Source organism: Acinonyx jubatus, chromosome B4, assembly GCF_027475565.1.
Source record: "Acinonyx jubatus isolate Ajub_Pintada_27869175 chromosome B4, VMU_Ajub_asm_v1.0, whole genome shotgun sequence".
Classification (NCBI taxonomy): domain Eukaryota; kingdom Metazoa; phylum Chordata; class Mammalia; order Carnivora; family Felidae; genus Acinonyx; species Acinonyx jubatus.
In genome coordinates, this window is record NC_069387.1 from 97,801,600 (window position 1) to 97,820,752 (window position 19,153).

A 19,153-nucleotide genomic window follows, 5' to 3' on the forward strand; every position below is an offset into this window, starting at 1 on the left:
GGGCATATCCTAAATTCTTTCTTACTATAGATAAGTACTGTATTAACTTAGAGAATATGGGTTTTAGAAAAATAAAACTTAAGGTAAAATGTGTTATATTCAGGCAGAAAAATGGCTGAATGCCAGAGGTAATGCACAAATTACAAAAAAATAACCTAAACCAAGCTTAGGATCCCACATTAAAATCAAGTTTTTAATCTTTTAAAAATCAAACCACAGACTTTAACTCTCAAAATGCTACAAGACGTGATTCCTCATATCAGCATGTTTTATATGCTTATTACTTACAGAGTTAAGAAGAGTTATTGATTTTAGCAGTCAAGTCTTAGTATCTGGAGTATTATTACTGATCTAATATTCAGACTTTAAACAAATTATGAAGAAAATATTTCTTCCTAATAATGTATCCTACTCTATTTTTTGTTTTAAGTAATTTCTACTAGCAATAATATATTTCTCTAGTGATGCTGGGTAATTAGCCAACATTAACAAAATACTTAGCAAACAATAATGAAGAAATACTAATTCAAAAAGAAAAATATAGAATATTAGTCAAAGAAATACAAGTGGGATTCTAGTTTGTCTATCAAATCAGCAAGGATTTTCTTTTAATGCAGGGAAAATGGTGGTGGCGAATATATGCATTTTTTTTATGTTTATTTTTGAGAGAGCAAACGAGCAAGCGAGCGAGAGAGACACCAGGCTCAAACTCATGAACCACAAGTTCATGACCTGAACTGGAGGCTTAACCAACTGAGCCACTCAGGAGCCCTGTGAATATGCATTCTTAAATGTGGCTAGTGTTACCATGAACTATTTTCTTTCTGGAGAGTAATTTGGCCATAGGAATATAAAAAACCTTAAAATATCCATCTCCAGCCTTAATTTGAGACCCTAACATGAAAAAAAAACCTATGAACCTAAGGGCCTGTGCTTTTCATGCTGGCCTAGAAGGTTCTTCCACAACTTCGGTTAACACATCTTTTGGCTCTTAGCTCAAAGTTTAATGCTTCAGAGAGACTTCTCCAACCTGTACATTCTGGGTAAATAATTTCTTGGTTGTACAAACTCCTATAAAGCTCTATTTCTTTCCATCATAAAATGCCTTGGAGCGCCTGGGTGGCATCCAACTTTGGCTCAGGTTATGATCTCACGGTTTGTGAGTTCGAGCCCCGTGTCTGTGCTGACAGCTCAGAGCCTGGAGCCTGCTTCAGATTCTATGTCTCCCTTCTCTCTGCCCCTCCCATGCTCATGCTCTGTCTCCCTCAGTTTCTCAATAATAAACATTAAAAAATAATTTTTTTTAAATAAAATGTCTCAAGTTTGTAATTACAGATTAGTGTTATTATTTGACTAACGTCTATCTCTCCCAACTAACCAGAGCACAAGATTCGCATTTAAGGGATTATATGTGCTTTTGCCAGTCACTGCATCCTTCAAGACAGCAAGCACATACAGCTTACAGGCACAGCAGCTGCAATCACTTACCTCATCAAAAATAAACTTAGTTATTAGCATGGAATGTGCATACAATGAAACGCTCTGCAGCCAAACTGAAGCAGATATGAGCTGATATGGAAAGAGCATAGAGTGTATGGCAAAATCCAACCTGGACAGGAATGTGTGTGTGTGTGTGTGTGTGTGTGCACGCGCGCGCGCGCCCGCACATGTATTTATATGAATATGCATACTCTTGCACATAGTTTATGAATAAAACATTTCTGTAAAGATCTACCAGAAACCTGAGAGTAGTTACCTATTAAGACCAGGAGAAAATGAGAACTTATGTTTCATTCTCCATTACTTGCTTTTCCCATATACAAATACATTTTGCTAAAATTTTTGAACTTGCTGGGTTGAATATATAGCCTAATAAATCCAGCAATTATCAAGAATATGAAACTCCTCAAAACTTCTAAATTCAAATTTGTGTAACATTTTAACATGTACTCAGAAGAATGGCTACACTGCTTTGTGGAGTTACATTTAGAATTGTAACTCTTAAAATGAAATTCTTTTGATTCTTTATTAAAGATGATTCAAGACAGAACAGGATGGCATTTACTTCTTCGGAGAGGCCTTCTCCAATCTGCCCACTCTAGCTAAATTAGATTTCTTGGTTGTACACATTCTTGTTTTTTAAAGCAGGCCTAATTTTGTACTCAGACCATTTGGGTTGACACCAGCTTCGTGAAAATCTAGCTCAGGCAAACAACTTCTGGTCTTATTCACCATCTCCAAAAAAATAGGAAAAAAAATTGTTCCTTCACTTAACTGCTCTTATCAAGATGCAAATTCACAAATGACTTGTGTTTGGTATCCACTAAACACTCAATAAACACAAGCTACTTTTGAATTCTGTCCAGTTTTAATTATCTTAGCACAGGGTCAGTATTCTGCAAAATTAACTGCGGAGATGATTGTTAAAATGTACAGACTGACCAGTGAATGCACCGTGGTAACGTAAGATGTTAACATTAAGGAAAACTGGGTAAGGGGCATACAGGAACTCTCGGGAGTATCTCTACAACTTTTTTGTAAATCTAAAATTACAAATAAGTTCATTTAAAAGAAAAAAGATTGATTCCCATGCCCAGATTCTGAACCAACAGGTCTGAGACCGTGGACCCAAAAATCTGCATTATAAACAAGAAACCCAGCTTCTGAGGCAGGTGGTTCTCAGATAATCAGATCACATTGAAGAACACAGGTTTCAGTCAATACCTACATTAGTTTTTTCACTGCACTCAATATTAAATAATCAATGAGAATTTTATTTATCAGACATATTGCTAAAAGATCTGAAGAATTTCCATTTCTAGTAGTGACAAGCTATATTTTGCAGACCAACTCTACCAATAAAAAATAATTGAAAGTACAGAATAAGTATCTATTGAAATCTTAAAATCAAGGAAAATTCCAATAAGACAGCAAGGAATTACTAACCCCAAACTAAAAGCAAAATGATAATCAGAAAAAGACCCTGAGAACAAATGCCAATCTCAAATCTGAATTTCAGTTTTAACTACTGACAGGTGAAATCAAAAGCCCTAGACCTATTCAAGATGGGAAGAAATCTTTATAGTAACCCTCCATATCAAGCAGATGCCCAAAAGTGCTGCATTATCAGGGATAATAAACCAGTTCTCTTGGACAAAAGCCCAGATTCACTTTATCAGTGTGGTCCCAAAACCTCAAGCCCTGAGCTTAAAGCGGTCTCTGCCTGATAGTGTTCCTAAGCACCCACATATCCAAATGTTAAGTGAAAGGCACCTTCATCCTAGACCTCAAATAATTCATACAAGTTTTCAAGAGCAGTAAGGGCAAGAGGAAAGAATACAACAGAAATCTGTCCTTATAAAGACCTAAATGTTGTCAAAAGGACTGTAAACAAACTTATAACTATCATAGACAAATAACTAGGCTCAGTATCTGCAAAGAACGGCCATCTATTAAACATGATATGGCAAATTTGGCAAAGAACTAAATAGAACTTCTAGAAACAGAAATAATGGAAATCAAACTAAACGAACAGGTTTATCATCACTTATCATCAGAGAAATACAAATCAAAACCACAATGAGATACCACCTCACACCTGTCGGAATGGCTAAAATTAACTCAGGAAATAATTGCTGGTGATGATGAGGAGAAAGGGAAACCCTCTTGCACTGTTAGTGGGAATGCAAACTGGCACAGCCACTTTGGAAACCAGTATGGAGGATCCTCAAAAAGTTAAAAAATAGAACTACCCTACCACCTAGCAACTGCACTACTAGGATAAATACTGATTTAAAGGGGTACATGCACCCCAGTGTTTACAGCAGCACTATCAACAGCCAAATCATGGAAAGAGCCCATATGTCCATCAACTGATAAATGGATAAAGAAGGTGTGTACACACACACACACACAATGGAATATTACTCAGCCATCAAAAAGAATGAAATCTTGCAATTTGCAATGTGGATGGAGCTAGAGTGTACTATGCTAAGGAAAATAAATCAGTCAGAGAAAAATACTATATGATTTCATTCATATGTGGAATTTAAGAAATAAGTATAAACATAGGGGAAGGGAAGGAAAAATAAAACAAGATAAAAACGGAGAGGGAGGCAAACCATAAGAGACTCTTAACTATAGGGAACAAACTGAGGATTGCTGGAGGGAGAGTGAACTAAATGGGTGATGGACCTTAAGGAGGGTACTTGTGAGGAGCACTGTGTGTTACATATAACTGATGAATCACTAAATTCTTCCCCTGAATACTACTACACTACACTATATGTTAACTTGAATTTAAATAAAATCTTGGGGAAAAAAATGGGGGGGGGAGGGGGGGGAACAGGTTTATCAGTAGACAAAACCAAGCTAGAAAGATAATTGAGGGAAGCAAGCTTAGAAGAAATCTTCCAAAATATGGCAGACACTAAAGGATACAAAATACTGATGTTAAATGATATTTGAGAATACAATAAAGTCTAACAAATATTTAATACAAGCTCTAGGAGTAGAGAAGAGAATGCAGAAAATATTTGAAAAAATTAATAGGCAAGAATTTTCCAGAACTGATCAAAGACAGCCCTACAAATCCCAATCAGGATACATAAAAAAGAAACCCACACTTAGATATGTGAAAAAGCAAGACATTAAAGACAAAGGAGTCTTTTAGTCACCACAAAAGCACAAAGAGAAAACATTCAGATTAATTTTAAACCCACAAAAAGACAGCTGTCTTCTCTTCAATAGACACCAAAATCCTCAATTTGCCCGAAAACAGCCAAGGATCTTAGAATATTATACCCAACTAAAACATCCTCTAAGAATGAAAGTGAAAGATACTTTCTGGAAAAAACACCTCTAGCACTTTCACTAAGAACACTCTGTTAAGTATATTCTTCAGGCAGAAGACAAGTGATCCCAAACAGATGTAATTTGCAAGAAGAAATAAGGAGTAAAAAGGATGATTGCATTTATCTAAATAAACATTTTCAAATACCACCACTGCCTAGTGTGTTAAAAATGAAAACTATCACAACACTAAGTTGGGGTGGGGAGAGGGTGGGGGTAATGGATTAAAGTATTCTTACGTCCCTCAGCAGGCATGCTATAATTTCCGGGATGACTTACAAAAAATTAGAAACCAAACATGCAATTTCCAAAGTAGAAGAAAAATAATTTAAATTTATAAGTGTATTTTTATACCAACCTAAAAGAAAAAAAAGATAGTCTGGACAAACGGAAAGCACATAAAAAATATTTAATCCTAAACATCATAATAATGTTCAATGTAAATCAACTAAAACTCCCATTAAAAATTGTCAGGGAGGATTTAAGAAAATCCAACTACATCGCATTTATAAGAAACACATCTATAACATAGGATATAGAGTTGCCAAGTAAAATATAATCCTAACCAAAAGGAAGCTGGTATCACTGCATTAACATCAAGAAAAATAAACTTCAAGGAATAGCATTACTAGAAATGAAAAGGTCACTCTAACAAAAGATTGAATGAATTCACTACCCAATATATGTAGTATTTGGAAGATCTCAATTGAAAGACATAGCTCATGATATCGTGACTGAAGGCAAATCTTAACCTGAGAACTTGTACACAAAAAATCTTCCACTGAACAAAGAGGGAAAACAAGTGAGTGAATTAGACCACTAACTGATTATTTTGTGGTCTTGTAGTAGCTAGACGTCCAGAGACGTGTTATCAAATAACTCTCACCATTCCAGAAAACTGGATTCTGAATTAAGTCCTCTTTACTTTCAGTAAGAGAGCTAACCTTTATGAAGCCTACTCTGTAAGGGATTATTACAGGCTTCCCTTTACCTGCAGGTAGAATACTAAGCAACTTGCTCAGCAACACATGTGACTCCCGAAACCTGTGCCCAGTCCACTATTCCAAAAACCAAAGTGCCTGCTCTATCAAAGCCTACGTTACATAGATTATACAGTAATATACTAGTTGTTATTCCTTTACAGAAAATGACTACTTCATGTGGAAACAGCCAATCACTAAAGATTACAAATGTCTGAAAGCAAGAGTTGAAGGGAACTGGTAATATCCCAAAGATAAGATTTCCCTTTACCTGAGACCTCACATCTCCCTCCAAATACACTTTAAACAAATCTATATTTAAGACACTGTTGTCCTATTAATACTATTTTTAGTGGTCCAGAGGCTCAATAACTTTATTTGACTCCAACACAATCTTATAGTTTGAGTACCATATTCTTTAGGCTCAGTTTTTCAATTCCGGGAGGTCAACAGCCGACTTAGAACGGACTTGTCTTTGAGACCCAAGCAAAAAGGACTTCTATTTGAGAACACCGCATACCTTCTGTCCAAGGGAGCTCATTATCTAGAGTATCATCTGATCCAACAGCAGAGAAACATACCTGGGCTGGACTAAAAACTTGCTAAAAATTCACCCAGCATTAGTAAAACCAATTTATTTACATGGTGGGGGGAAATACACACACACACGCACGGCAGACAAAAAGCTTAGGAGCCATCACTTTACTATATGAAAACAAATTTCATGTTGGATGACTCCATGACCATAAATACTGTATCTTTTCTACTGGAGCAGAGTGGAACTTCAGCAAGTGTGCTTTATGAATTCCAAGCTGATATATAGCTAACAGTTTAAATCAAGGGAACCCACTTTAAAAACCAATACAAAAGCCTCATAAGTCATCACTGCTCGGTTATGTAACCTTGGATAAGATCTTTGACTGCTCTGTACTTCAGTTTCCACATTAAAATGTTGATACTACCTACCTCTAGGATCATTAAATTAGTTAATAATACACAGAGTAATTTGTGCTGTTACGTTATTTATCTCTGTTGTGTTCTTCTGTACCCTCTTTACCTTAGAAAATTAAACGTAATAGGTAATTAAATGTAATTAATAAGCTCTTCAAAATTACAGCCCCCTTCCCCAAGAAAAGTCAAAATGTACAAAATTTCTGAACAAGTAAAAATGTATCAAAGTGTGTAGCAGTAAAAGTGCAGTGTTGGTAACCAAAAGTACAGGGACCACTTTCTATGGCAAGTGCAATAATGTGATCTAGTGGTCTCATATCAATGTACTAAATAACTTACAAGGATGGGCAAAAGCAACAACGTTCACCTTCTAACCCCTACTCTGCCCAACAAAGAGAACTTCTTATTCAGATGAAATTGGTATGAAATGGCGCTTAATATTACTATTAAACAGATCTTCCATAAAAAGAATGTTATAAATACCGTCCCCCACTTCTTCTTTGTAGCCTTCATCACAATTCAACATTGTATATCTATGACTCTTTTTCTCATGTGTTAAGATATTATGTCCACATAGATGCTAAAATATTTACTCTAGGAATCAAATAAAAACAATTACAGCTTTGATCAGACTTGAGAATCTGAACAGACTGATCATCAGTCTTCAAAACTGATCAGGATTCATCCCAATCTTATTTTCATTAACATTTCAAATTTATAACCAAAAAATGAGCAAAGTCTTAGTTCATTTTGACTTCTTCATACCTTAAAGTCAAATAGATTTTGCCTCTGTTAGCCCCTTTTCCTACAAAAGATCTGTTTTTTACATTTTTTTAATGTTTATTTTTGAGGCGGGGGGGGGGGGGGGGGGGACGGGACAGCGTGCGAGCAGGAGAGGCGCAGAGAGATGGAGACACAGAATCCGAAGCAGGCTCCAGGCTCTGAGCTGTCAGTACAGAGCCCGACGCAGGGCTTGAACTCATGAACCACGAGATCATGAGACCTGAGCCAAAGTCAGACAATTAACCGACTGAGCCACCCAGGTGCCCCCCAAAGGGCTGTTTTTAATGTAATCTGGGGAGTTGAGAATCCAATCAGTTACCTGGACACAATAATGAGCAATAGCATTTTGGATTAAATTAATTCTGGACAAGTGTTGGGTTTGAGTTGTTTTTTTAATCTCTAGAGAACAAGAACAGTCATGTGCCACATTTAGCATTAGCTTAATATTGTCAATAAGTCCAATATCAAAAATAAGTATTTTGCAACAGATAAAATTACATATTTTTCAAACTGATAGGAATTTAAAATTACATTTATCGAATTAACACAATGTTGACCTGATATGATAATCCATAAAGTCAAGCTTTCATAACAAATGTTTAGTTCCATCTATCCTCCAAAGGACCAGTTGTACTAGAAGTAAATTGCCCATTTTAATTTTTACCATTAATTTGAACTCTTAATTTTAAAAAATTGTTATTTTATGAATTTGAACAACTTCAAACAAGCATGAGACTTAGTCCCAAATGGTAACTGGAAAGCTTATTTACCTCCCAATAGTTTGAAACAAGTTACTCTATAGGTAAGGTTTCCCCCCTTATCCAAAGGTACAATGTTACTACTTCCTAAGTAAAATAAGTAAAAGAGTGTTAATGTAACCTGACAAGAGAACAGGACTTAAATATTAGTCTTAAAAGGTATTTTGATGCTAACTATTTTCAAAAAACAGCAAATTTTGTTTTGTAGCTCTTCTGAAACCAGGCAAAGTGTTACGAGCTTTTAAAGTGCAGTCATTACAGAACTAGTTACTAATCATTTATCAGGCAGTGATGATCTAAACTAGGGGCTTCTTGAGCCGGATTCATTCTTTATGTGCTCTGAAAGCCTAGAGGTACCTCCCAGACAGACCGCATTCCCCGCCTCCTTTCACTGCCTCCATTTATGGGAAGTTGAGGCATAGACAAGACAGCAAGCTACTAACTTGGCCCATTTAAGTTTACATTAATGCCTCCTTTCCACCCCGTACTTCCTCCACCTCCCCATACACCTTAAAAACAACACAGCTAGGTAAGTAACCTATTTTGGGAACTTCAATAAAGGAACTAATTTGTAAGAATGCAAAAGAAGTCCTAACAGAATTAAGAAGAGTGCAGGCCAAATCGTTTATTTCCATCTTAGAACCGTTTACAGGATTAGATTAATTAGGATAAATTCTCCCCTAATATGAAACCGTGGTCAAGACACCCATCCAAATTCTAAGTGTACTGGAGGTACACACACACAAAATTTTTGATAATAACAGCTACCATGAACCCTCTACATGCGTTAATTCTTTAAGATCCTAGCAGTGGAGGCCCTACTTCATCATCCATCACCTACCACACCGATAAAAAGATAAAGACCAAAGATCAGCAGGTAGAAGTTTGAAAGCCAAGGGCTGCCGGACTTATTTACTCACTATTAGTTCCCACATCCCACCACCTCCCGACAGCTCTCCGGGAAGTGAGGACAAGCCACCCGGGGGTCTCCAATCGAGCCCAGGCGGCGGCCACGTGTCGAGGGAAGCCGCCCGGGGTTTCCCCTCCCAGCACAGTCGCCGCCTCCAGTGGGCGGAGAGCCCAGCAGCCTCGCAGCCTCCCCGCCCCCTCCGGGCCTCGTCCCTTCACATCCCCTCCCTCCCATCGGAATTCGCAGCCTCCGCCGTTCTTTCCATCCCCCAGCGGCCTCCCTCCGGGGATTATTTTTGAGGAAGCGGGGGAGTCGAGGAGGCGGTGGGCTCAGCACTCGAACCCGGCCGGCACGCCGGCCGTCGCCCGGCCCCCAGCGGCACGGCCGCCGCTCAGAGCGCCTGAGCGAGACCGCGGCCTCGCTCCCGTCCGCGCGGAGAAGCCGGTGGGGCTCAGGGGGCCGCGGCGCAGCCCAGCACGGCCCTCGGGCTTCCCAGGCCGCACCGACCCCCGCGCCTCCCCGGCCGCCCCCGAGCGTAGCGCCGGCCGCTCCGGAGGCCCTCGCGGGCTACGGGCTACCAAACTCTGCGGACCGCTCGGGCTCCGGCCTCACGGGACGACCCGGGAGGCCCCAGAGGCCAGCGGCCCCCCGCTGTCGGCTCCGCGTCCCTCCCCTCCGCGCAGGCCGCCGGACCACTTCTGCGCCCCCCCTTTCCCTTTCAGGCCCCCATCCGTTACCGGTGGTTAGCACGGGGAGCCAGGCGGCCGGAGCTGCGCAGACAGTGACTCAGGGCGGCGGCGGGAGGAGCAGGAGGCGGCGCCGCGAGCAGATGGCGCTAAAAAAGACCCGAGAGCCCGCCGCTCGCGCTCATATACAATTAGCGTCAGCACGTAGGGCCCGCTCCGCCGCCCCCCCAGGCCTCGCCGTCTCTTAGCAACGCGGGCGGGAGGCGGGCCCAGGACGGGTTGCCTAGCAACAGAGCTGCCCTTCTTCCCCGACGACCTCCGCACCCTCCGCGGCTCGCTCGGGGTCCCCGGCTGCCCGCCTCCGCCCCCTGCCGCGCGCCGCGCCCTCTCTTTTCTCCCCGCCGCGCTGGGAAAGAACCCGCAACGCCTTCGGCTGCTGGGAAGGGCCGTGACCCGCACGCTAGCCCCTGGCGCACCTCGCTTTCCTCGGCCCGTTGCAGGGCCGGCTGCCGCCCGCCCGCCCCTGGCCCGGCCTGATTCTCGCACCTCCCCGGTCCCCGGCAACCATTTTCTCTCCCCGCTCTCTTTTTTTTTTTTTTCCCCCTCTAAGAACAAGAGTTCTTTCCTCCTGACCCCCTTGGCGGCGTCTTCTGCCCGTTTTGCTTCTCCTAAGTCGGCGGGTCTCAGTGGCTTCCGAGGCTGCCTCCTCATCCCTACCCCTCCATCCTTTTCCCTAACGTGCGGCGCGTTAGGTAGCTCGTTCTTGCGACGGATGAAAATGGCATTATTTGTTTACTGTCCGTGTCCGTATGCTTTATAATGAGGACACTTGTTTCATCTTGCTGAAAAAAGTAAATTTGATGTAAATCCTCAGGCCTGTGAAACATCATGGCTGTTTTTCAATTGGTGCTGGATTGACTAACGTTAACTCTTAAACCAGTGGTTCTCAAAAGTGTGCTCCCCAGACCCTTTGGAGGGGGGAAGTCAAAAGTATTTCCATAATCGAAAACGTTATTTTCCTTTTGCGTTCTCATTCTCTCATAAGTGTCCAGTGGAGTTTTCCAGAAAGTACATGACATGTGACATGGAAACATTGAAAAAGGAAGCAGATAATAAAATCCAGTCACCTGCAGTTAAATCAGACATTAAGGAGGTTTGCAAAAAACCGAAAACAATGCCCCTCCATTTTTTTGTTTTGTAACGTAGTTACTTTATATATAAAATGTTCTTTCATGTTAATATTTAACTGGTTTATTGTTTTTAGATGAAATAATGAATACTTTTAAAGTTTCTTAATTTCTGATATGATAAATATCAGTATCTAGGATGCACAGAATAGTTATTTGGGGTCCCCAGGTTTTAGCCTATAAAGGGGTCATGAGATCAAAAAGTTTGGGAACCTCAAAATGCTTCATTCCTTTACATTTCAAACTGCCTGGAGTCATCTATTGTAATGTTTACGTTTAGCAACTGTGTCTATTCCATTTTAGAGGGTACAGTTTTTCTTCTTGGCATCCCCAGCCTCATTAAAATTACTTGCCTTTCTCACTCTGTGCTACACATGCCTCGGTTTACCCTTTCATTTTGGTTCTTCATATGCGATCCTTTTTGTTTTTTCTCGATCTTCTTTCTTCATAAAGATCCTATTCAACAATGATGTAAGGTTAACAAGTATTATAATAATATCGGTAATGACTCCTCATGAAGAATCCACAATACATAAACTAGGTAGACCAGGGCCCAATATGTACATATACTTGGCTCTAATTTCAATGGAAGCCTCAAGAGCATTGCATTCCAATTGAAGCTATGCACGATGCAAGGTAATTAGCTTATTGAAAATGAACTAAATAACTTTCACCTCCGTTCCTTAAATCTTTGTGGTGGTAGAACTTCTGAGACCAAATTGAGAAGTTAGCTAGTTTTCCATCCTGCTCCAGGAAGCCCCACCAATTTCTGTCACTGGTCTAAGGCTCCTAATTTCTGATGCTTCACTTCTCACCCCGCTTTATATTCTTTCCCCTTTTCTCCAGCCACCTCCTCCAGCTCTTCCTCCAGCTTTTTCCTTCCCTTCTTCCAGTGTATCTTAGCCTAAGAAATGAAACACTATTATATTGCTAATAATGCATGCCTTTTAACATGATCTTTTGAACCCTAGTTTGTAAATCTAAAACTCTACCATTTAAGTCAAGTGAAGGTCAATCATTTATACATTCATTCAACAAATATGTTAGAAACAACTTGAGACTGGAAATACAGCATTGCAGAAGAAAGACAAGGTTCCTGGTTTTACTGAACTTATGTTCGAGTGAGGTAGGGCAAGTAACAGACAAGAAATGAAATAATTTTTGATATAAGTAAGTAAAAGAGCTATGAAGAAAATAAAATGAGACAAAGGGGTAGAAGGTGACTGACTTGTAGATACCGTTGAACTTTTCACATTGACTCCTCTTAGACTCCCAAAACACGTAATGCATTTAACTCATCTAATTTAATTACAATAAATGGTGGCCCTGGTCACTGATCTTGAACCACGCTAAATCTTTCATTTAAGGTTCCTTGTTATGGGGTCCCTGGGTGGCTCAGTTGGTTGAGCATCTGACTTTGGATTGGGTCATGGTCTTGCAGTCTGTGAGTTCGAGCCCCACTTCGGGCTCTGTGCTGACAGCTCAGAACCTGGAGCTTGCTTCAGGTTGTGTGCTCCCTCTCTCTCTGCCCCTCCCCCACGCATGCTCTGTCTCTCTCTGTCAAAAATAAAAAAAACATTTAAAAAAATAATAAAGTTCCTTTTTGCTTTATCCCCCATTATTCTCATTTGGTAGATTTTTACATCATTGTAGCCCAGTGGTTTAGAAAAAGTGTGGCTTTGGAGTCAAATAGCCCAATTTTCATCTAGATTTTGTTGTGAAAGTTTAAACAACATGTAAGTTGCTTAACATGATATTTGACAGAGTTAACACCCAATAAAAGTTAACCATCATAAACTTCTTACTGAGCTTTTGTTTTGTTTTTATTTTATTTAAAGGTTGAGAGAACTCCCCTGAAGCTCCCTCTAATAATATCTGACACTATTTCTGTGAAATATTTTATCAAAAGCTATCTTGTCACAAATCTTAAAACATGTTTTCCTGAACTGAAATAATCCACATGAATTACCACAAAATTACTATACTCCACATTTTAAAATACTGGATACAGACACTATAGAAATCAACCTGAAAAACCGATGACAGAGATAATTTCTTAAATGTGCTTATGTCTGTATTTCAACCCCTAAATAATGGAAAAGTGCACAGGCTTGAAGGACAGGCATAGGTTCAACCCAACATTCTGTGACCTTGCAAAAGTATTTACACTCTCTGACCCCCAGGCTTCTCCATCTGTAAAATGCATTAATAATTCTATTTTTTTTTAATTTTTTTTCAACGTTTATTTTTATTTTTTTTGGGACAGAGAGAGACAGAGCATGAACAGGGGAAGGGCAGAGATAGAGGGAGACACAGAATCGGAAACAGGCTCCAGGCTCTGAGCCATCAGCCCAGAGCCTGACGCGGGGCTCGAACTCACGGACCGCGAGATCGTGACCTGGCTGAAGTCGGACGCTTAACCGACTGCGCCACCCAGGCGCCCCAATAATTCTATTTTTTAAGTTTATTTATTTTTGAGAGAGAGAGAGAGAGAGAGAGAGAGAGAGAACAAGCAGAGGAAGGGCAGAGACAGAGGCAGAGAATCCCAAATAGGCTCTGCACCTCCCTGCATCCAGGGCCCGATGCAGGGCTAGAACTCACAAACTGTGAGATCATGACCTGAGCTGAAATCAATAGTCAGATGCTTAACCGACTAAGCCATCCAGACACCCTATAAAGTGCAATAATAATTCTAATAAAATCAGGGGCATCTGGGTGGCTCAGTCAGTTAAGCGTCTAACGTTGGCTCAGGTCATGATCTCACGGTCCATGATTTCAAGCCCCACATCAGGCTCTGTGCTGCCAGCTCAGAGCCTGGAGCCTGCTTCAGATTCTGTGTGTCTCTCTCTTTCTGCACCTCCCCTGCTCATGCTTTGTCTTTCTCTCTCTCCTCTCTCAAAAATAAATATTTAAAATAATAATAATAATTCTAACAAAATCAGCCTCTTCATTAGCATGAGATAGAGAAATATATGTAAGTCCCCAGAGCAACAACTTGTACTTTAACTCAATGAACATTTATTGTCACCAATTTTTCAGTATGTAAAGTGTCTAATGGCACCAATAATAATTAGCATGTAAAAACTGCACAAGATATATATAAATAACTTATTTTAGTTTTGAATCTGGGTCGTTTTTCTTTTTCATTTTTCCCCCCAAATTATTCTGTAAATGCAACATAAAATCGATCAAAATTCCAGTGGAGAATTTTGGACAAGTTGTCTTAAATTTTTCTATCTCCTTCCAAAAAAAGATGAATAAATTTTCATTTGAAAATATATTTTGCTATCATTTCTTTTTTTTTTTTTTAATTTTTTTTTCAACGTTTATTTATTTTTGGGACAGAGAGAGACAGAGCATGAACAGGGGAGGGGCAGAGAGAGAGGGAGACACAGAATCGGAAGCAGGCTCCAGGCTCTGAGCCATCAGCACAGAGCCCGACGCGGGGCTCGAACTCACGGACCGCGAGATCGTGACCTGAGCTGAAGTCGGACGCTTAACCGACCGAGCCACCCAGGCGCCCCGTATTTTGCTATCATTTCTAATTGAAGATTGTATAAAAATGACTGTAAATTCACATGCAATTGTACAAAATAACACAGAAAGATTTATGTAAATTTCATCCCGTTTAACACAATGGTAACAATAATTCACAATCTTACTCAGATTTCCCCAGTTTCACCTGGATCCACTTGTGTGTGTTTCTGCCCTTAGCTCTATACAGTGTTACAGTGTGTAAGTATGTGTATCTATTATCACAGGCAAAATACAGAATAGCTCAGTCACCACAAACATGGATCTCTTATGTTGCCCTTTGATGATAGTTTTTTTCCTAATTTACGTGACAAATATGGTTCTACCTTCCCAGATTTTACTTTTTTCCCCCACCTGCTTCACAAATAGACAAAATAGGCAGAAAATAGGCCATTCCTTTGTGTGGGTCTTCAATAGTTTTTACCTTAACTATTTGCAATAGCTTTGCAATTGGGCTCCCTAATACCGATCTCTCATTCTTCTCTGATTCACATTGCCGAAGTTATGGTTCCAAATACAAGTCCAATCTAATCTACTTTGTCATAAACCCTGCAATGGCTCTTTGATGTCTACATGACAAAATAATGCCAACAAAGCCCATCTTAATCTGAATCCATCCTATTTTTCTAGCCATACCTCCCGCTACCCACTGTCATGAACCCCATACATGATGACTTTGAATTACTCACAAGACCCTCAACATGCCAAGTGTTTTTATACCTTCTGCTCTTCTCTTCGACTTTTCTTTCAAAATCAAGCCCAAGTGTTTATCTTGGGGAACCTTCCCTAACTCACCAAGGCAGATCTGGTTGCACATTCTTGTTTGTTTTCAGACAGCTTTTTTGTATGTATGTTCCCATGTTACCTTCTTCCCCAACACACACTATACTAGATAATTAGTTTCCATAGGGCAGTGTCCTTGTTTGTGTATAATGACTAGAAGGACAAAGGCCTTCAATAAATATTTGTTTGATAGAATGAAGTGAAAGAAAGGAAAGAAGCAAAGAAGAAAGCACGTGAAGGAGGGAGAAAGGAAAGAAAAAAGTCATTGAAATCAAACTGGAAATCATAATACTTTATTAAGTGATCTTTTTTTGAAGAAAATTGTATCAATTCTACATTTATGATAGGGTCCATGTAAGAAAATTTGATTCTAGTCTATGCAAGAAGATTTTTGGATATGGTTTAGGTGTTGTGCGGATATTTGTTGAGATACTGTTTTTCCTCATCTATAAAACAACTTGTTAGTAAAAATAGGAAATATTGAAATTTTTGAGATCATAATGAATAAAGAAAATAAATTATATGGTATTGTTTGGAGATAATGGTGGTGTCCATTATTGGGAGACTAGTGAAATGTGGTGGATGCATATCATAGAGTATTAGGCAGCAAAATGTCAAATGTAATATAGCAACAGGGATAGATCTGTGAAATGCAGCGCTTGCAGAATAAAACTACAATTAGGTACTATTACACACCTCTTAGAATTGCTCAAATTAAAACAAATGGTACAAAATGCCAGTAAAGATGTGGAATAATAAAAACTCTCGGTCATTGCTGGTATGCATACAAAATGGTACAGGCAAGGGTACCAGCATGGGTCAGTCAGTTAAATGTCTAGATTCAGCTCAGGTCATGATCTCACAGCTCATGGGTTCCAGTCCCGTTTTGGGCTCTGTGCTGACAGCTCAGAACCTTCGGATTCTCCCTTTCTCTCTGCTCCTCTCCTGCTCATGTTCTCTCTCTCTCTCTCTCTCTCTCTCTCTCTCTCAAAAATAAATAAACATTAAAAAGAAATGGTACAGTCATCTTGGAAGACAGGTTGGACATTCCTTATAAAGTTGGATACACACTTACCATTTGATCCAGCAATTTCACTCCTGGGTATTTACCCAAGTGAACTGAAAACTTACGTACACACACACACATGCACACGCACGCACACACATGGAGGTGAATATTTATAGCAACTTTATTCCTAACTGCCAAAAACTGGAAGCAATGAAGGTATTTTCCACAGATGAACAAATAAACAAACAACGTACAACGGAATACTACTCAGAAATAAGAAGGAACAAGCTAGTAATTTACTCGACAACATGGATGAATCCCAAATACATTTCTGCTGAGTGAAAGAAGCCATATTTAAAAGGTTATATAGGATATGATTCCATTTATATGACACACGGGAGAGGTGACATTACAGGGATAGAAAACATATAAGTGGTTGCCGGGGGTTGAGGAGGCGTGAAGAGTTGATTCCGAAGGTGCTACGCAGGAGGAGATTTTTTTACGGGAACAGAACTGCTCGGTCCTCTTTTAGTTGTGAATACTTACAGGCTTTACACATTTCTCAAAACCTATTTACTGGGTTCAAATTTTTAAAGATCAACCAAGATGTTGAGGGTGAGGGATCCTAGGACGGTATTCAGACTGACTAAACTAACTGTATTACAAATACATAATATAGTACCATTAACAGTACAGGTAAAAAAGGAGCTGACTTTGAAAAAACAGAATTTTGACTAACTAAGGCTCAATAAAGGCAAAAACAGCCGTACATAAACACTGTATTCTGTTTGATGAATTTGTTTCTTAGAGAGGTAATTAGTAGAAATTCCAAAACGAATTTATCTGTATATGAGGTGTTTGTATTCATTCGCCAGGGGTGCGGTAACCAAGTACAAAACCGGTGCCAAAGCAACGGAAATTTTACTGTCTTACAGTTTTGGAGACTAGACGTCTGAAACCAAGGGTTTGACAGAGTTGGTCCCTTCTGAGTGCCGTGAGGGAAGGATCTGATCTGTTCCAGGCCTTTCTCTTTGGCTCATAGATGGCCTTTTTCTACCAGGAGCTCCACATCGTGTTCCCTCTATGCATATGTTTGGGTCTAAATTCCCCCTTTTTTATAAGGACGCCAGTCATATTGGATTAAGGCTCTTCCTAATGACCTCATTTTACCTTGCCTTCTCTTACCTCTATAAAGATTACCTCCCAGTATGAGGTACTGGGGGCTAGGACTTCAACATATAAACTTTAGGAGGACACAACTCAACTTGTACTTATTAGGGTCAAACAAATACATAAATAATCATAGATGATGGGAGTTAGGTCTGTCATTATCAGAGAAAAAGATCATAAATAAGTAAGTACAGAAGGCTAATATGAGCCCTGTGGTGGTGGACTGGGGCCAGAGATATCAGTATGAGTTCATGTTTATAGACAGATACATACATACATACATAGACAAAAAGATGTGTGCATAATAGGTTTAGTATATATGCATGTATTTCCTAGCTCTGTCCATTTAGAGGGCCTAGAAGCATTCTAGTAGCAATAAACATGCCCATCACCCAGATTTTGATTTCTAAATACCATTTTTTTTTCCAAGAGAAGGAGATATAGCTGATTCTAGGACTAGGGAGGGAAAATACAAGATAAGTCTGGAACATCCTTACACCATTATAAGTTTGAATAAACATAAAATAAAGGTGATGGGGGCATATCAGAAGGACACAGGAGTCAATCTGAAAGAATTCCCAATGGCCCAAGCTAGAACAATTCAGCACCAAATTAATGATAGTATTGGATTATAACGCAAAGAATAAAATAAACATCCATGAGTCCATAATGATACAGAAACTATTGAATGAAAAGTAAATAGTGGAGAAGGGACAAATCATCCTTACAGAAGAATTCCAAAGAATCTATGTAGATACTTCCCACTCCAGGAGGTGAAGATTAATTCTCTCCCCCTTGGTTATGGATTGGCTTTAATGACTCACTTCCAAAGAAGAATAAAGAAAGGGAAAAATTTTAACTTTATAGTAGAGAAACATGACAAATATCACCTTAACTAAAACGATCAAGGTTAACATCATCAGTTATAAGTCATGTTAATATCAAGAACTCCCTGATGGGATGAAGCAGGAATTCGTATTAAACACATTGTAGGGGGTGGGGTGGGGGAGGGGTAGAAGGGAATGAGAATGAAGTATAGAAGTAAAAGGGGACCAATTTCTTGATCTAGAAAGGTCATATCAGGGACTTAGGAGGAGTTGCAAGATAAGTTTAAAAAAGAAGAAAAGAAGAAGTGGAATGTGGTTATGCATCTTTTGCCAATACTGGACATTCAGCATCTTTCATTTCTCAATATTCTATCTCTGCAAAATCAGATTGTGATTCATATTTTGAAAAGTTAGTTCTTAAAGCTAGAAGAAGCAACGAGCAGTGAAATTAGATTTGTCATCAGTTGTAGCAGAGTAAATTTGAGCAATTACAGGATATTAGAGATAAAGTATTGAAATAAATTTAAAGTCAACAGTAACAATAATAGTAATCACTAATATTTATTAAATACCTTCTTTGTGTCACACACTGTCCTATAATGTTTTACAAATACTAGCTCACTTAATCCTCACAACAACCCTATGAGATACTACTATAATTATCCCCACATTGTAGGTGAGGAAATTGAGGTCCAGAGAGATCTGGGTCCTGCCCCTAGCCCAC

General features: G+C 39.5%; 2 protein-coding genes across 6 annotated transcripts in view; one reads left to right on the forward strand and one right to left on the reverse strand.

Moving 5' to 3' along the window:
• Positions 1–10,101, reverse strand: part of NAP1L1 (nucleosome assembly protein 1 like 1) — a 33,255-nt gene extending 23,154 nt beyond the window's left edge. For 2 of the 5 annotated variants that reach the window (XM_027071216.2, XM_027071212.2), the window contains exon 1: positions 9,971–10,097. The gene's annotated coding sequence lies outside the window, so the exon portion shown is untranslated. Of the gene's footprint in view, positions 1–9,970 lie in introns of all 5 variants that reach the window. The other 3 variants (XM_027071214.2, XM_027071213.2, XM_027071215.2) reach the window with 3 other exon arrangements.
• On the forward strand, positions 89–9,980 carry LOC128311026 (proline-rich protein HaeIII subfamily 1-like). Its single transcript, XM_053199631.1, has 2 exons — positions 89–128; positions 9,277–9,980. The coding sequence occupies exons 1-2, from the start codon at positions 89–91 to the stop codon at positions 9,978–9,980; spliced, it is 744 nt and encodes a 247-aa protein (XP_053055606.1).
• Positions 10,102–19,153: the final 9,052 nt, after the last annotated feature.

Excerpts from the sequence above, each read along its gene's own strand:
- LOC128311026 (XM_053199631.1), top strand. The coding sequence starts at position 89 with ATGTGTTATATTCAGGCAGAAAAATGGCTGAATGCCAGAG. Across the intron at positions 129-9,276 it reads AAAATGGCTGAATGCCAGAG|CTCTCCGGGAAGTGAGGACA; the intron begins GTAATGCACAAA and ends ACCTCCCGACAG.